This window comes from Nuphar pumila, chromosome 5 (genome assembly GCF_984573655.1).
Source record: "Nuphar pumila chromosome 5, dmNupPumi1.hap1.1, whole genome shotgun sequence".
Lineage (NCBI taxonomy): Eukaryota > Viridiplantae > Streptophyta > Magnoliopsida > Nymphaeales > Nymphaeaceae > Nuphar > Nuphar pumila.
The window spans coordinates 55,760,035-55,774,548 of record NC_143253.1 but is presented as its reverse complement, the minus strand read 5'-3'; the positions used below and the strand labels follow the sequence as shown (position 1 = coordinate 55,774,548).

Below are 14,514 nucleotides of genomic sequence, written 5' to 3'. Positions count from 1 at the left end.
GAGATACATTTTTTTAAGGAAGTGGATGTCATTCTGTTAATAAGATAAACTGCAATTAGAGTGGCTTCAACCCAAAAAACTTTAGGTACTTGATTTGTAATAAGTAAAGTCCTTGTTGTTTCTATAATATGCCTATGCTTTATTTCAGCTAAACCATTTTGTTGAGGGGTATAAGAAAATGATTTTTGATGCGTGATACCGTATAGGTTTAAGTAATCTTTAAATTCTTTTGATAAAAACTCTCTCCCTGAATCAATGCGAAATATGAAAATATGATTCTTAAATTGATTTTTGACTAGGTTATAAAATATCTGGAAGTGTGAGAAAACTTCAGACTTATGTTTAAGAAAATAAATCCAAGTGTGTCTCGTAAAATCATCTATAAAAATTACATAATACATAAAACCACCATTTGATATAACAGGTGCAGGTCCCCACACATTGAAATGTATTAATTCAAGTGGTTGAGAAGAAACAAAGGTTCTTTCTTGAAAAGGTAATCTATTCATTTTACTAAGAATACAATTTTCATATGTAAAATTTTTAAAATTACAAAATTTTTTCATCTTTGAAAAAAACTGAATCTTGCATATATTATGATGGCCAAGTCTCTTATGTCATAGATCCAAATCCACTTTTTGAACATTGCAACAAAATGTATTCTTGGATATTTTCAAAAAATTCATGTAGTATAAGCCTCATTCTCTATGACCTTCTCCAATTAGCTTTCCTAACTGACGATCCTGCACTCGACAACCACGAGAGGAGAATAAAACATTACATCCATGGTCAGATAATTAAAAAACAAATAAAAGATTTAAGTTAAGTTTAGGGATATATCTAATTTGTGGAATACAAATTCTTTTTGAGTTTTGAGAGATGTTTTCAAAATTTTCTATTTCTTTTATCTCAAGTGATGTTTTATCGGCGGTGAAAACATTTGACTCACTTGAATTATGACATTCGGATAACATATCACTATTTTGTGTCATATGAAAAGAGGCACCTGAGTCAAGAAGCCAAAGAAATTTATCGGGATCGGAGACGCCAAAGGAAGAGACCGTGGCTCTAGTGGATGAAGATGATCCTTTGAGTAGAGGTTGAAGAACCTTCACTAATTGTGTTAAAAACATGTTCCCAATGGATGGTTCACTTGATTCTTGTGAAGGTCCAATAGAGGCAACCATCTTCTTATAGAGTTTCTTTAATTTAGGACAATATGTTTTTACATGTCCCGGTTCACGACAATAATAACAAATAACTTTATTTCTTTCATATTCATTGCCTTGCTTCTCATCATTTGACCTTCTATAGTGTAGGGGTTTGTAGGTACGAACATAGTTTTTTGGTCTAGATACGGCTAGAATTGAGTCATCATCACACTTTGAGATTCTCGTTTTAAGCTTATTTTCCTTCATACTTAATTCTTCTATCGTATCTTCTATGTCTTCCAGACAATGCCACTTTGGTTCAAGAAGAGCTAACTCTTCCCATAATCCGAACAAACTATTATAGTATTCTCTAATGCTTTTGTTCCCTTGAACCATATTCCGTACCTTATCTTGTAAGTTGCACACATGTGCAATATCTTTAAGAGCGTACATTCTCTTAAGATAATCCCATGCATTGTTTGCATGTTCAAATTTTGTAAGACTTTAATACTTATTATGTCTAGCTACTAATGAGCCAAGACATAATCTTGACATGTCACATTCTCCGTTCCTTCCACTTTTTTTCATAAGTGGTTATTGCTTTATTTTTCTCGACCTTTGTAAGAGGTACCTCTTTCTCACCTTCTACTTTGGTAAGGATTAGTATAGTTTCCGGATCGGTCCCATCCACTAATCCCCACAACCCTTTTCCCCATATAAAATGTTTCATAATTGAAGCCTATGTTACATAATTGGAATCATTGAGCTTAATGGGTTTTATAGTGACATTATCATTGTCATCCATTTTTACAAGGTTGAAAAAAAATAAAGGAGAAGTGAAAAGAATAAGAGTATCGGTGGAAGTCACGAGCACTTTACCACCACGCAAATGCCACCAATCACGAACACCTCGAATATAAAATATAAGAAAGCTCCAACACTTTCAAATTTGGAATGGGACGCTTCTCAATGTTCCGAACACAGTTTCAACTTGATCACCACGCTCTGATACCATGTAAGAATACGAACTCCTTCGAAGGTGTTCACTAAATCACCAACAATGGACACTCAAAGAGTTCCACTAAAAATACCGAAATGAACACTCAAAAAACCCACAAAAAGGGTTCATTCACAAATACCCACTAAATGGGTTTAAGAACAAGAAAAAAATAATAAGTTTATTGATTGTAATCCACACTAAATTCATACATTGAGTGGGGGCAATACCCCATATTTATACACAAAAGAAAGGGGGGGGGGAATCGAGAGTCATTGGGCTCCCAATGGCTCTTTGTATTTACTAGTCAATACTTTGACTAGATCAATACAAACCAAACAAACTAAAAAGGTTTAAAATAAAAAAAAACCAAGTTACTATAAATGTTATATATTTTCATTTTTAACATGGGTAACTGAACTTGATAAATGTAGTTGTAAGCCATGACTTCTCAGAGTAGTAAAGTTATCTTCTTTTTTTAATTTATAACCCGAAGAAACTGCAACCGGCACGACGACCTGGTCGCCTGCCATACCTATGGTCATCGTGCCGACAGCATAAAACTTCGAGGCTAGGACCCTGCCCCTGGGGCCTATGCAGTAGTCAAGTTATCTTGCTTTATATTTTCCCAGAATCTTTTAGAAATCTTGTCCATTTTTTATTCACATTCAGTCGTATTTGTATACTTTGATATGATATCACACACACATGACACATTTAGGCTTAGCACTCTTTCTTGGTGTTCATTGAAAAATCTTGTAGTGCTTCTGCAAATTCTGATTAAATTCCATCTAAAAAGTCCTGGTCGTATTAAAAGGAACCAAACATCAAATGTGTTTGTTAAGAATTTTGCAAGTGCATAAGAAATAATCTTCTTGAAGTATAGCGAAAAGTACTCAAAATGATAGCTTGTAGAAAAACAATAGCGTGGAAATTTATTGTTTTGTGGATTCTAAGTGTATGTTTTTCATGTCGTCACTTGTGTAGGTGTAATAGTCACCTGAATCAGCTTATTTCCTCAATCCGTGATTTGAATCAAATGCAAAAGTTGATTCCTGATTAGTTATAGTCAGGCCTGCCCTCTTGGTGCTTTTATCTAGATAGAATAAGAATTTCTTATTTGACCTTATTATAGTGCTAACAGTTCATCTATGGATGTTTACCATGATTTATATTCACAGATTTATATCCAATTTTTTTTTGCATAATACCAACCAATCATGATGGCCTTATGCTCAAGCATCCAGTAGGTGCTTTCTTTTTTGGTTCGGACAATGTCAGAAATCTTGGTATCAAGATTTTCTTAGCAACGGCAGATCAAGTACTAAATTGATTTTCTTTAAATATGAATAAATTGTCTGCATATATTAGATTTAGTAAAATCTGTGAAAATATACAAAAATATAAAGACAAATTTTTGAGAAAGTACATAAAAAATAGTTTTTTGTAAGAAAATACATAAGAACATAAAGAAATTCTTTAATCTAAAAATTTGAAAACATGTTAATATCACAATAAAATCATGATACTTCGAAATTTGGTGATATTTTGAAATCATCTTGATTTTATTGGGATTTTGTTGTTTTCTGAGTGTCAATTTATACAAGGGATAACTAGTCGAGTACTGTGAAAAGCATCAGGGGTGGATTATTGGTGCTCGAACTGAATTCACTTTGAAACATTGCATGTTTATTTTCTTATTTCCTGATTTTTCTCTTGTATTATTTAAGTTATTTACTTGTTTGTTGGTTTGACACAGATTGACAGGGTAAATCTGGAGATACAACAAGCAGAGCGCGATTATGACCTTAATCGTGCAGCAGAATTGAAGTATGGGAGTCTTATGTCACTTAAGCGTCAATTAGAAGGTGCTGAGAAGGAATTGGATGAATATCAAAGATCTGGCAAGTCTATGCTGAGGGAAGAGGTCACTGGCAGTGACATTGCTGAAGTAGTCAGCAAGTGGACTGGTATTCCGGTTTCCAAGCTGCAGCAGTCTGAGAGGGAGAAGCTCTTACACCTGGAACAGGAGTTACATAAACGTGTGGTTGGTCAAGACCCAGCTGTGAGATCAGTTGCAGAGGCCATCCAGCGATCTCGGGCTGGTCTTTCAGATCCACATCGGCCTATAGCAAGTTTTATGTTCATGGGCCCAACTGGAGTTGGTAAAACAGAGTTGGCAAAAGCACTTGCTTCTTATTTATTCAACACTGAGGAAGCTCTTGTGAGAATCGACATGAGCGAGTATATGGAAAAACATGCTGTCTCTAGACTTATAGGTGCTCCTCCGGGTTACGTTGGTTATGAAGAAGGTGGGCAGCTAACAGAAATTGTTCGCAGGCGGCCATATGCTATCATTCTGTTCGATGAGATTGAAAAGGCTCATTCAGATGTTTTCAATATCTTCCTTCAAATTTTAGATGATGGCAGAGTGACAGACTCACAAGGTCGAACTGTGAGCTTTACCAATACTGTCATAATCATGACATCAAATGTGGGCTCCCAGTATATTCTAAATGCTGATGATGAAACTCTCTCTGGGCATTCTGCTTATGAGGTCATCAAGCAAAGAGTGATGGAGGCAGCAAGGTCAATTTTTCGTCCAGAGTTTATGAATCGGGTTGATGAATATATCGTTTTTAATCCACTGGACCGGGAACAGATTGGCAGTATCGTGCGACTTCAGGTGTGTTACTCTGTTTTTTTGCCTATGCACTTTTTTTTTTTTTGCTCTTTGAGGCTTGAGGCCTCAATTTCTGATAATATCTGGTTTTCCACTTCATGTTCTTTGGGGCTCAATGGTATGTTTGGGTATGGGGGAGATGGAAGACTTTGAGAGAATGGTGGGTATTGATCAATAAATGTGTCCTATTAGCGTTCAAGTGAATGTGGCAAGTAGAAATAATGTAAGACTCATGCACCTTCCTTTAGTAAACTCATTCTCTGCTATAAGTTAGAGGATGATAGAAATATTAAATATACCTCTTTATGGAGGGTCTATGTTGTTAAAATATACAACAACAACAACAACAACAACAACAACTACGCCTTCATCCCAAAACAATTGGGGTCGGCGATATGAACCAAAACAGAAAATCATTCTGGGTCTTCCACATGTATCCTTCTCCTCCAATCATTTCTATCCAATGCCATGTCCTCGGTGAGGTTCAAATCATTCATATCCTTTCCTATCATCTCCATCCAAGTCTTCCTAGGCCTACCCCGACCTCTTTTAACTAATATATTTTCCCATTTCTCCATTCTTCTAACTGGAGCATCATTAGGCCTTCGCTGAATATGTATATATATATATATATATATATATATATATATATATATATATATATATATATATATATATTGTAACTGAAATACCCAGCAAGGGTATTTTTCAGTCTTTTCACTATAATAGGCGTCAGCCCATTAGGGGTTGACAACCCTTTTCACCTTTTTAATTTTTGTTTTTTATAATTTTTTTGTTTTTGACTGTTGGGCCAGCTCCAATATAGCCGTTGGAGCTGCTCCCATCAGTCATAAATATGACCGTTGGGAGCAACCCAACAGCCATATTGGCTGCCCCCTTTAGCCTCTTGTATTATAAATAGGCCTTATGGCCTTTGTATTATTTCATCTCTTTTTCAAGAGAGTTTTGTATGCAATATGCTTTCTCATTTGACCCTTGTGTGGGTGGTGTGATTATTAAATCAAGTGTTCCCACTTGATTGAGGTGTGTGTACTTGCATATTCATCGGATTCGATCTACTTCATTACATGGTATCAAAGCTTGGGTGTTCCAAAAGCTGTTTTTAGAGAATATCGTGACAATATCAAGAGGAGGATCGTGAGCTTGGCAAAATACAACAAATCATGAATTGTTGCATCGGAAAGCAAACTACTTCAAAAAAAAGTCTTGTATTTTCTTTCTCGTTCTCTCTTTCTTTTTCTTTCTCTCTCTATCCACTTGTTGTAAATGGAGAATGAGAGGGAGGTAATAGTCTCCATTCTCATATGCCTAAATGACACACTATGTGATGTGGGCTGTTAAAATATGTGTATTATCGTCATTTGTAATCTCGTATATATTCATATTCATATATATATAGATACATATACATATATATATATATATATATGTATATGTATATCTATATATATATGAATATAAATATATATTCTTTATTCACCCAAAAGGGTATTTCTGTAAATTCCTGTTTTGCGCATATTCCACTTTGGAATATTGCTTGTAATTTTCCATTTTTATTTTTTATTTTTCTTCTTTTTTCCCTTTTTAATTTTCGGCTTTTGTGCCACATAGGGAGGCTCCCCAAAGAGTCGTTGGGGAGCCTCCAACGGTCACATATGTGACCGTTGGGGGCTCCCAACGACTCTCTTGGGAGCCCCCTTTGTGGCTCCTTTTCTTGCTTATAAATAGGGGCTCTCCCCTTTGTATTTTTTCACTTCTTGAGGGAGCTTATGCTCCATTGTAATGGGGGTTTTTACCCCTTGTCCATTGTTTCTTCAATGATATGCAACTTATGACTTTATGTCATATTTTTCCCTTTTTATGGGTTTTATGGGTTAGCACATTATGTGCTTGTGTTGTTTCCCTTTAATGGGTATATTTGCACTTCACGTGCATATGTATGGGTTCATTATTGAACCCAATGTATTCCAACTCACTTTCTAACATGGTATCAGAGCAAGGTTGAGATCGAGTTGCTCTTTGATGCATCGGGAAGCGTGGTATTCAAGAATTTGTTAAAGAAAAATGGTGAAGTATTCATTTCTCTCTATTGTCTTTCTTATAGTTATTCGGTATGCATTCTATTTCTTTGAGTATTGTATGAAGAATGGAATATGTTCTTTTCTTTATGTGTGCTTTTTGTCATTATGTCTTTTTTGAGTTTCTTGCTACTCCATTGAATCGTTTTCATATGTTTTTCTTTGAAAAACTTTAAATGATAACTTGTTTGGCGAAAAATTAGATATATGATTGCTCAAAACTTGCTTTAATGGATCGGTAAAAATTTATGACCGTTGGAACTTTGAATTTACATTTTAAACCTAACCTTGTTTATGAAAATACCTTTATATGAATGTTTAGTCTTTAAAGAAAGGTATGTTAAGATTAAAATGCTTGTGAAATATAGTTTTTTGAAAAATGTTTGGCATATATGAAAAATTCCATATTATGTGTCCGTTTTATATGAGCAACATTTAATTAAGAAAGTTTTTTTTTTAATACCGGTTGAATTAAGTTTTAAAATGGTCTTATGGAATATGGTGATTTTCTTTCCATCTTTACACTCTTAAGGATGTTTTCAACATTTAGAGAGTTCTCTCTCTTTTCAATAAGAGACATTTATATTTTTATGTTGTGATTGTCTCTTGTGGGTTTTGGTGTTTGCCCTTTTGTTTGTTCATTAGTGAATGTTGTAAGTGCTTAATGCACTCTTTTGCTTTTCCGCATATTTCATTACAAAAGTTATGGTCTTCACTAATGTTTATTGTGTACTCATTACATTAGGAGTAGGTAATAATCTATTAAGTCATGTTTTTTGATAAAACTTAAGAGTGTTAAATTTTTCCTCAATAAATGTTTACTTTTTATTTAAGCCATAGTACAATCTTATTTATCATAAGGTTTTGTTAATGAATCTATTTTGTTGGGATTTCTTCCACTTTAATGGAGTTTTCTCCTTCTTTGGGAGTTGTATATGTTTTTTTGTTCAAACTCTCCTTAAGGAGCCTTTCGGTCCTTATAATCTTCTTGTGAGTATATACTCTTTTATGAAGATTTCATGATTGTTTATCATTTTTAAGTTGCAATAGTAGATTTCATAAGTTTTTCGAAATTCACCATCTTTATGAATGCCTATATTGGCCTAAGTTTGTTATTTTTGAACTTCACCAACTTCACCGTTTAATTGCACCTTATGTCTTTCATAGTTAAGGCTTGTTTGTTCCAAATCGGTTCATACACATGATGTTGCTTAATATTTCATGTTATGTTGCATAGTAAGCCTTTTTTGGTGTACAAGACTTCTTTTGAAGATTAAGCATAATTCGTGTTTATGCAAAATTGTTTTGATGGATTATATTGGACCTTTGATTCAATTTGTTAATCGGTCCTCTTTGTAAAAACTTTTATTTGGAAAATGATTCCTTATGCGTTTATTGCCCTTTTGTGGCATTTATGTTTGTCCATCACATGTTATTTAATGCATCATTTATTTGGCCTTAGTATTGTTATATTAGAGATGTTTGTCGAGGTGAGTTATGGGCACCTCGTGTTGTATCATTTTTAGATTGTCCACCTTCCATATTATAGATGGTTGTTAAGGTGAGTTATGGGCACCTTGGGACTCTAAAATGATTTGTTATTTGATCTCTAATTATGAGTGTGTCACTCATTTTTTCTCTTGTGCCATTGATATTATGGATGCTTCTATGTAAATGTGATGGACATATGGTATTTGAAACTTTAAATGTTTTAAGGTACTTTTAAAATCAAGATGTTTTGGGATTATAGCCCAACCTTTTATTTGTTTATGAATCTTATGAGTGCATTTGCACATTTGTGATTCCGTATGTTGTGCTCGTTGTGCACATGTGTTCTTGTGTTTTTTCACAAGTGTTCTTGGTGTGTATGTTCACACATTTGTTCTAAAGAATATTATTTTATCGGTTGTAGTATCTTGTTGAAGATACGTTTTACTTGCATCTATTCCAAAATGTTATTATGAGTATTCTTTTTTAAAAAAGAATATTGTTTCATTCGAGGTTTATTTTCATTACAAGTTTATTGCCTCAAAAGTCTTTTCCTTTTATGCCTATTATCTAAGTGTCATCATATGTAGACAAGAATTTTATTACATCTTCGTGTGTTTTTAGCCCTTTGTTGGCTTTTTGCTCTCTTGGTCTAGTAGCTGAACACATTTGACTTGAGTGTTTTTATATGTAGACAAGGCACGTTGATTCACACCATGGTGTGTGATTTTTAGCCTATGTTGGTGTTTGTGTTCTTGTTCTAGTCGCTTAGATGTATGCCATGGTTGGCTTATTTCACTCATTTCAAGTGCCATCTTATGTAGACAAGATATGCATTGTGTTTTAGCCCATGGTTGGCTTATTACTCTTGTTCTAGTAGCTGAACATACTTGGTTTTAAGTGTATTTTTTACGTAGACAAGAGATACTTTTTAGTCCATGTTGGCATGTATTCTCTTGTTCTTGTCGTAGATGCACTTATTTCAAGTATTATTATATGTAGACAAGAGGTTCTTTTACACACCTTTGTGTGTGTCTTTGGCCTTTAATGGCTTTTATATTCTTGATCTAGTAGCTTATACACTTGATTTATGGGTCTTGGAGGACTAATGAGGTAGTTGTTTGTAATGGATGAACTATTGTTGAAATTTGCAAAATTTCATTCATGACTTGTGTTTTTCAAATGAATCATATTTTTTATATGCATATCAAGTTGATTTCTTAGCATTTAATCGATATATTAAGTGCTTATGGTTTTTGCCACCCTTATATGTAGAATGTGTTTTTTGTCAATTAAGTGTGACTTTCATAATCAATTTTAAAACCTTGTGAACTCTTGGGTTTATTTTGCCTAAAGTATGCTTGGAAACTTCGTTTCTCTTGTTTGGGACTTCATTACATGTTTGAAGCATAATCATTAATGAGTTCTTTGAGTATTAATTTATTTAATGATAAGTATATGCATATGCTCTTTATGGCCTTTTTTGGGCTCTCATTCAATAAAGCATAGGTATTTTATGCCTCTTCGTAGGCTTCTTGTGGTATCCTTTTGTGGATCATTTTGTTATTCCCCGTTATGGGGTTATATTTGTCCAATGTTGGACCTTATGAATGCATTATGCATTCTTGCAATTTATTTTTGCATAATTTGCTTCCGCTCAGTTTGTTTTAACATGATGTATGATTTTGAAACTTTAAGTGTCATTTCTGCATAATTTGCATAATTTTTAACATAGGTCATCCATAATTATGCTAGTTAGAAATGGTCCATTTGAGTAAAAGTGCAAAGATATGTTTTACTTGTTTCTTTGTTGATTCTCTACAGGATCGCTAAAGATGTGGAACATTAGATGCATCATGGATTCGATCGATGGGGAATTGGACTTGAAGACCTAGCTCAAACTGTCATGAAGATGGAGTTTTTTCTTAAAGACTTTTGAAGAATTGGACTTCGTCTCAAGACTTCCCTTTGATTTTCCAAACTTTCGGGTTTTTTCCCCGCAAAGTTTGAGGGGGGATGTTAAAATATGTGTATTATCGTCATTTGTAATCTCGTATATATTTATATTCATATATATATAGATACATATACATATATATATATATATGTATATGTATATCTATATATATATATATATGAATATAAATATATATTCTTTATTCACCCAAAAGGGTATTTCTGTAAATTCCTGTTTTGCGCATATTCCACTTTGGAATATTGCTTGTAATTTTCCATTTTTATTTTTTATTTTTCTTCTTTTTTCCCTTTTTAATTTTCGGCTTTTGTGCCACATAGGGAGGCTCCCCAAAGAGTCGTTGGGGAGCCTCCAACGGTCACATATGTGACCGTTGGGGGCTCCCAACGACTCTCTTGGGAGCCCCCTTTGTGGCTCCTTTTCTTGCTTATAAATAGGGGCTCTCCCCTTTGTATTTTTTCACTTCTTGAGGGAGCTTATGCTCCATTGTAATGGGGTTTTTACCCCTTGTCCATTGTTTCTTCAATGATATGCAACTTATGACTTTATGTCATATTTTTCCCTTTTTATGGGTTTTATGGGTTAGCACATTATGTGCTTGTGTTGTTTCCCTTTAATGGGTATATTTGCACTTCACGTGCATATGTATGGGTTCATTATTGAACCCAATGTATTTCAACTCACTTTCTAACAGTGGGCATCCATAGTAAAACATAAAATATGGGAAAAGGGACTTTGGGGTTTGGGGCTTGGTTGACGGCACAAAAAATGAGCCTAAACTCATTCTTACAAAAATCGAGAATGGAAAAGAAGTTGCACTTCAAGGAGAGGAAATGGCTAAAGCCGTTTTTGACTATGAGAAAAGATGGAAGGAATGGATGATGGGTCATTCCAAAATTATTGGATGACTCATCAATAGTGTGGACATCCACAAGTGTTCTAGTTTGGTGAAGTTTGACTTCGCTAGTGATGCATGAAAATACCTTAAATACATGTGTAGTCTTAAGGATGTTGCACTATATGTAACGTCCAAAACAATGTAAAGACCATGACTCAAGAAAAGATGAGCATAAGGGAATACTACAATGCTCTCTCTCTCCTTTAGGGTGAATTAACTCTTCTTGAACCAAAGTGGCATTGCCTACAAGATGTTGAACTCCGAGAAAATCAAATCAAAGCGGAGCATTTCTATCAATTCATAAATGAGCTTAGGCCCGAATTTGAAGAAACTAAATCCACTCTTCTTCGTAGAGGAGGGTGTAAAGTTGTCTTCAATGAGACAATATGCATAGTGCACAAAAAGGCACTCAAAGAACACTTGAACTAATATGCACAAAGGCATAAAACAACACGAACATGCACAAAGGCATGAAATGCCACAATATATTAGAAAAGAGAAACGCTTGAGCTAAGAATACAAAGGGAGAACACCCCTATTTATACAAGTGCAAATGGGAACCACCTTGGGCCTCCCAATAGAGCCGTTGGGAGCCCCCAACGACTCTATTGGGAGGCCCCCAATGTGATGTCAAGTCACAAAAAGAAGGAAAATAAAAAAGTAGAAATAGAAAAAGAAAAAGAAAAGAAAAAATAAAGAATGAAAATACAAGCATATTCCAAGTGGAATATGCGTAAAACTGGAAATTACAGAATTACCCTTTTCGAGTATTATGATAAATATATATATATATATATATATATATATATATATATATATATATATATATATATATATATATATATATATATATATATATATATATATATACACTATGTCACATGGGTGCGGGTGCGGGGATTCAGCACTTCCAAAAAACCCGGGTGCAGGGGTGCGGCAGGGGCAAAAATGTAAAATATATATATAAAGGGGGGTCCGGGAGTTCCCCCCAGCACGGGTCCCGCTGTGCGGTCAGCGGTAGGGGTTCCAGGGAGGCCGCCCTTGGCAGGGGGTTATAGGGGGGCAGCGCCCCCCCCCCCCCCTCCCCCCAAGTTTTTTTTTAAAATTCCGCAGCCCATTTCATAGGGCAATTTTTTTTTTTTTAAAAAAATCCAAAAAAATGGACCGAAATGACCTTGGGTGTGGTCAACGCACCCAGGGTCGGGTTGACCACACCCGATACCCTGCTAGCCGAATCTCTGTTACATAGTGTATATATATATATATATATATATATATATATATATATATATATATATATATATATATATATATATATATATATATATATATATATATAAAAACGTACAATGGGATTTTTGGGTTTACATTTTAACACCCCCCTCAAACTTACGGTGTTATGACCGCAAGTTTGCCAAGAAGGAAGTGAAATCTGGGCGAACAAAGGGCTTTAGTGAAGAAGTCTTCCAATTGATATTCAGATGTCACATACGGGAGATCAATGACCTTCTTCAAGTATTCTTCCCTGACATAATGGCAGTCCATCTCTATATGTTTTGTTCGCTCATGGAAAGTGTTATTCTTGGCAATATAAATTGCACTTTTGTTGTCGCAGCATAACTTTGTTGGTTCTCCAATGAAAACTCCCATATCTTTTAGAAGACGCCGAATCCACACAATCTTCATGGTGGTAGATGCCATGGCTCTATATTCGGCTTCGGTGGAGGACAGAGAGACCTTCTGTTGCTTTTTACACTTCTAAGAAATCAATGATTTATCTAAGAAAACACATAAACCAGTGGTAGAGTGACGATTATTAGAGTCACCTCCCCAATTTGAGTCAGTATAAGCAATTAACCTTAATTCAGAAGAGGAAGACAAAAATACTCCCTTATTTACAATTCGCTTTAGATATTTGATGATACAAAGAACAACACTCATGTGAACCGTTGTGGGAGCATGCTGAAACTGACTAGCAATATGAATTGCATGAGACAGATCAGGCCGAGTGATGCTGAGATATATCAACGGGCCTACCAGTTGCCTGTAAGGAGTAGGATCGGTCAGGGAAATCCCATCATCAATCTTCATTTTTGAGCCCACTATTTCAGGGGTTTCACAAATTTTGTCATCGGATATTTCTGACCTGTTAATAATCTCACAAGCAAGTTTAGTTTGAGATAGAAAATAACCACGTTGAGAATATGCAACATCAATTCCAAGAAAGTATGTCAGAAAACCTAAGTCTGGCATTTTAAATTTCGAAGTCAAGACGGATTTAATACCCTTGATTCCTTCGACATCATTACTTGTGATTAACATATCATCAACATAAAGTAATAATATTACAATTTCTGCATCAGATTTTCTAATGAATAATGCAGTATCAGTATAACAAGAAGAAAATTCATTTTCTAACATTAAATTGTTGAATCTGTCATACCAGGCTTTGAGAGCCTGTTTTAACCTATAGAGAGATTTTCGAAGGCGAAAAACTTTACCTTTAGGAATTTTCATACCTGGTGGGGCATCCATATACACTTCTTTATTAAGATCACCATTTAGAAAAGCATTTTTTACATCCATTTGAAAAATGTTTCATTTTTTGATAGATGCAATAGTGATACGACATCTGACTGTAACCATTCGGGCTACGAGAGCAAATTTCTCTTCATAGTAAATGCCATATTATTGCCCATATCCTTTAGCAACTAAGTGAGCTTTATACCTCTCTAGAGATCCATCACTTTTAGTCTTAACTTTAAATACCCAACGATAACCTATAGTTTTCTTTCCAACAGGTAGAGTTTGAAATTCCCATGTCTCAGCTTTCCTAAGAGATTTGAGTTCATTTTCCATAGCTTCTTACCATTCTACACATTTTTTGGCTTCCTCGAAGTTCCTAGGTTCGAAATAAGAATGGATGGCACTAAGACAAACCCTATATTTAGGTGAAAAAGAATCAAATGAGACAAATCAGGATGAAGGTCTCCTATTTCTTTCAGATCGTCTCTGATCATTGGTGGGAACAGACTCACCATACTGCTCAATAGCACTTCTAAAAGTATCTCGATTTCTATGAGAGTAGGTTATCAGATCATTTGAGGTTCTATCTCCTTGACCATTGGATGAGTTAAATTCATTAATATCTATATCACTATCATGGTTTGATGATATTTCGTCATCACTAGACAAATCATCATTGCTAGACAATAGGTTAAAT

At 34.7% G+C, this 14,514-nt stretch overlaps 1 protein-coding gene across 1 annotated transcript in view; it reads left to right on the top strand.

Moving 5' to 3' along the window:
• The window catches only part of CLPB3 (casein lytic proteinase B3), a 36,392-nt gene that overhangs the window by 12,606 nt on the left and 9,272 nt on the right, over positions 1-14,514 (top strand). Inside the window, exon 9 of the mRNA XM_090006166.1 lies at positions 3,908-4,834. Coding sequence (XP_089862292.1) covers positions 3,908-4,834 — 927 coding nt within the window. The remainder of the gene's footprint in view (positions 1-3,907; positions 4,835-14,514) is intronic.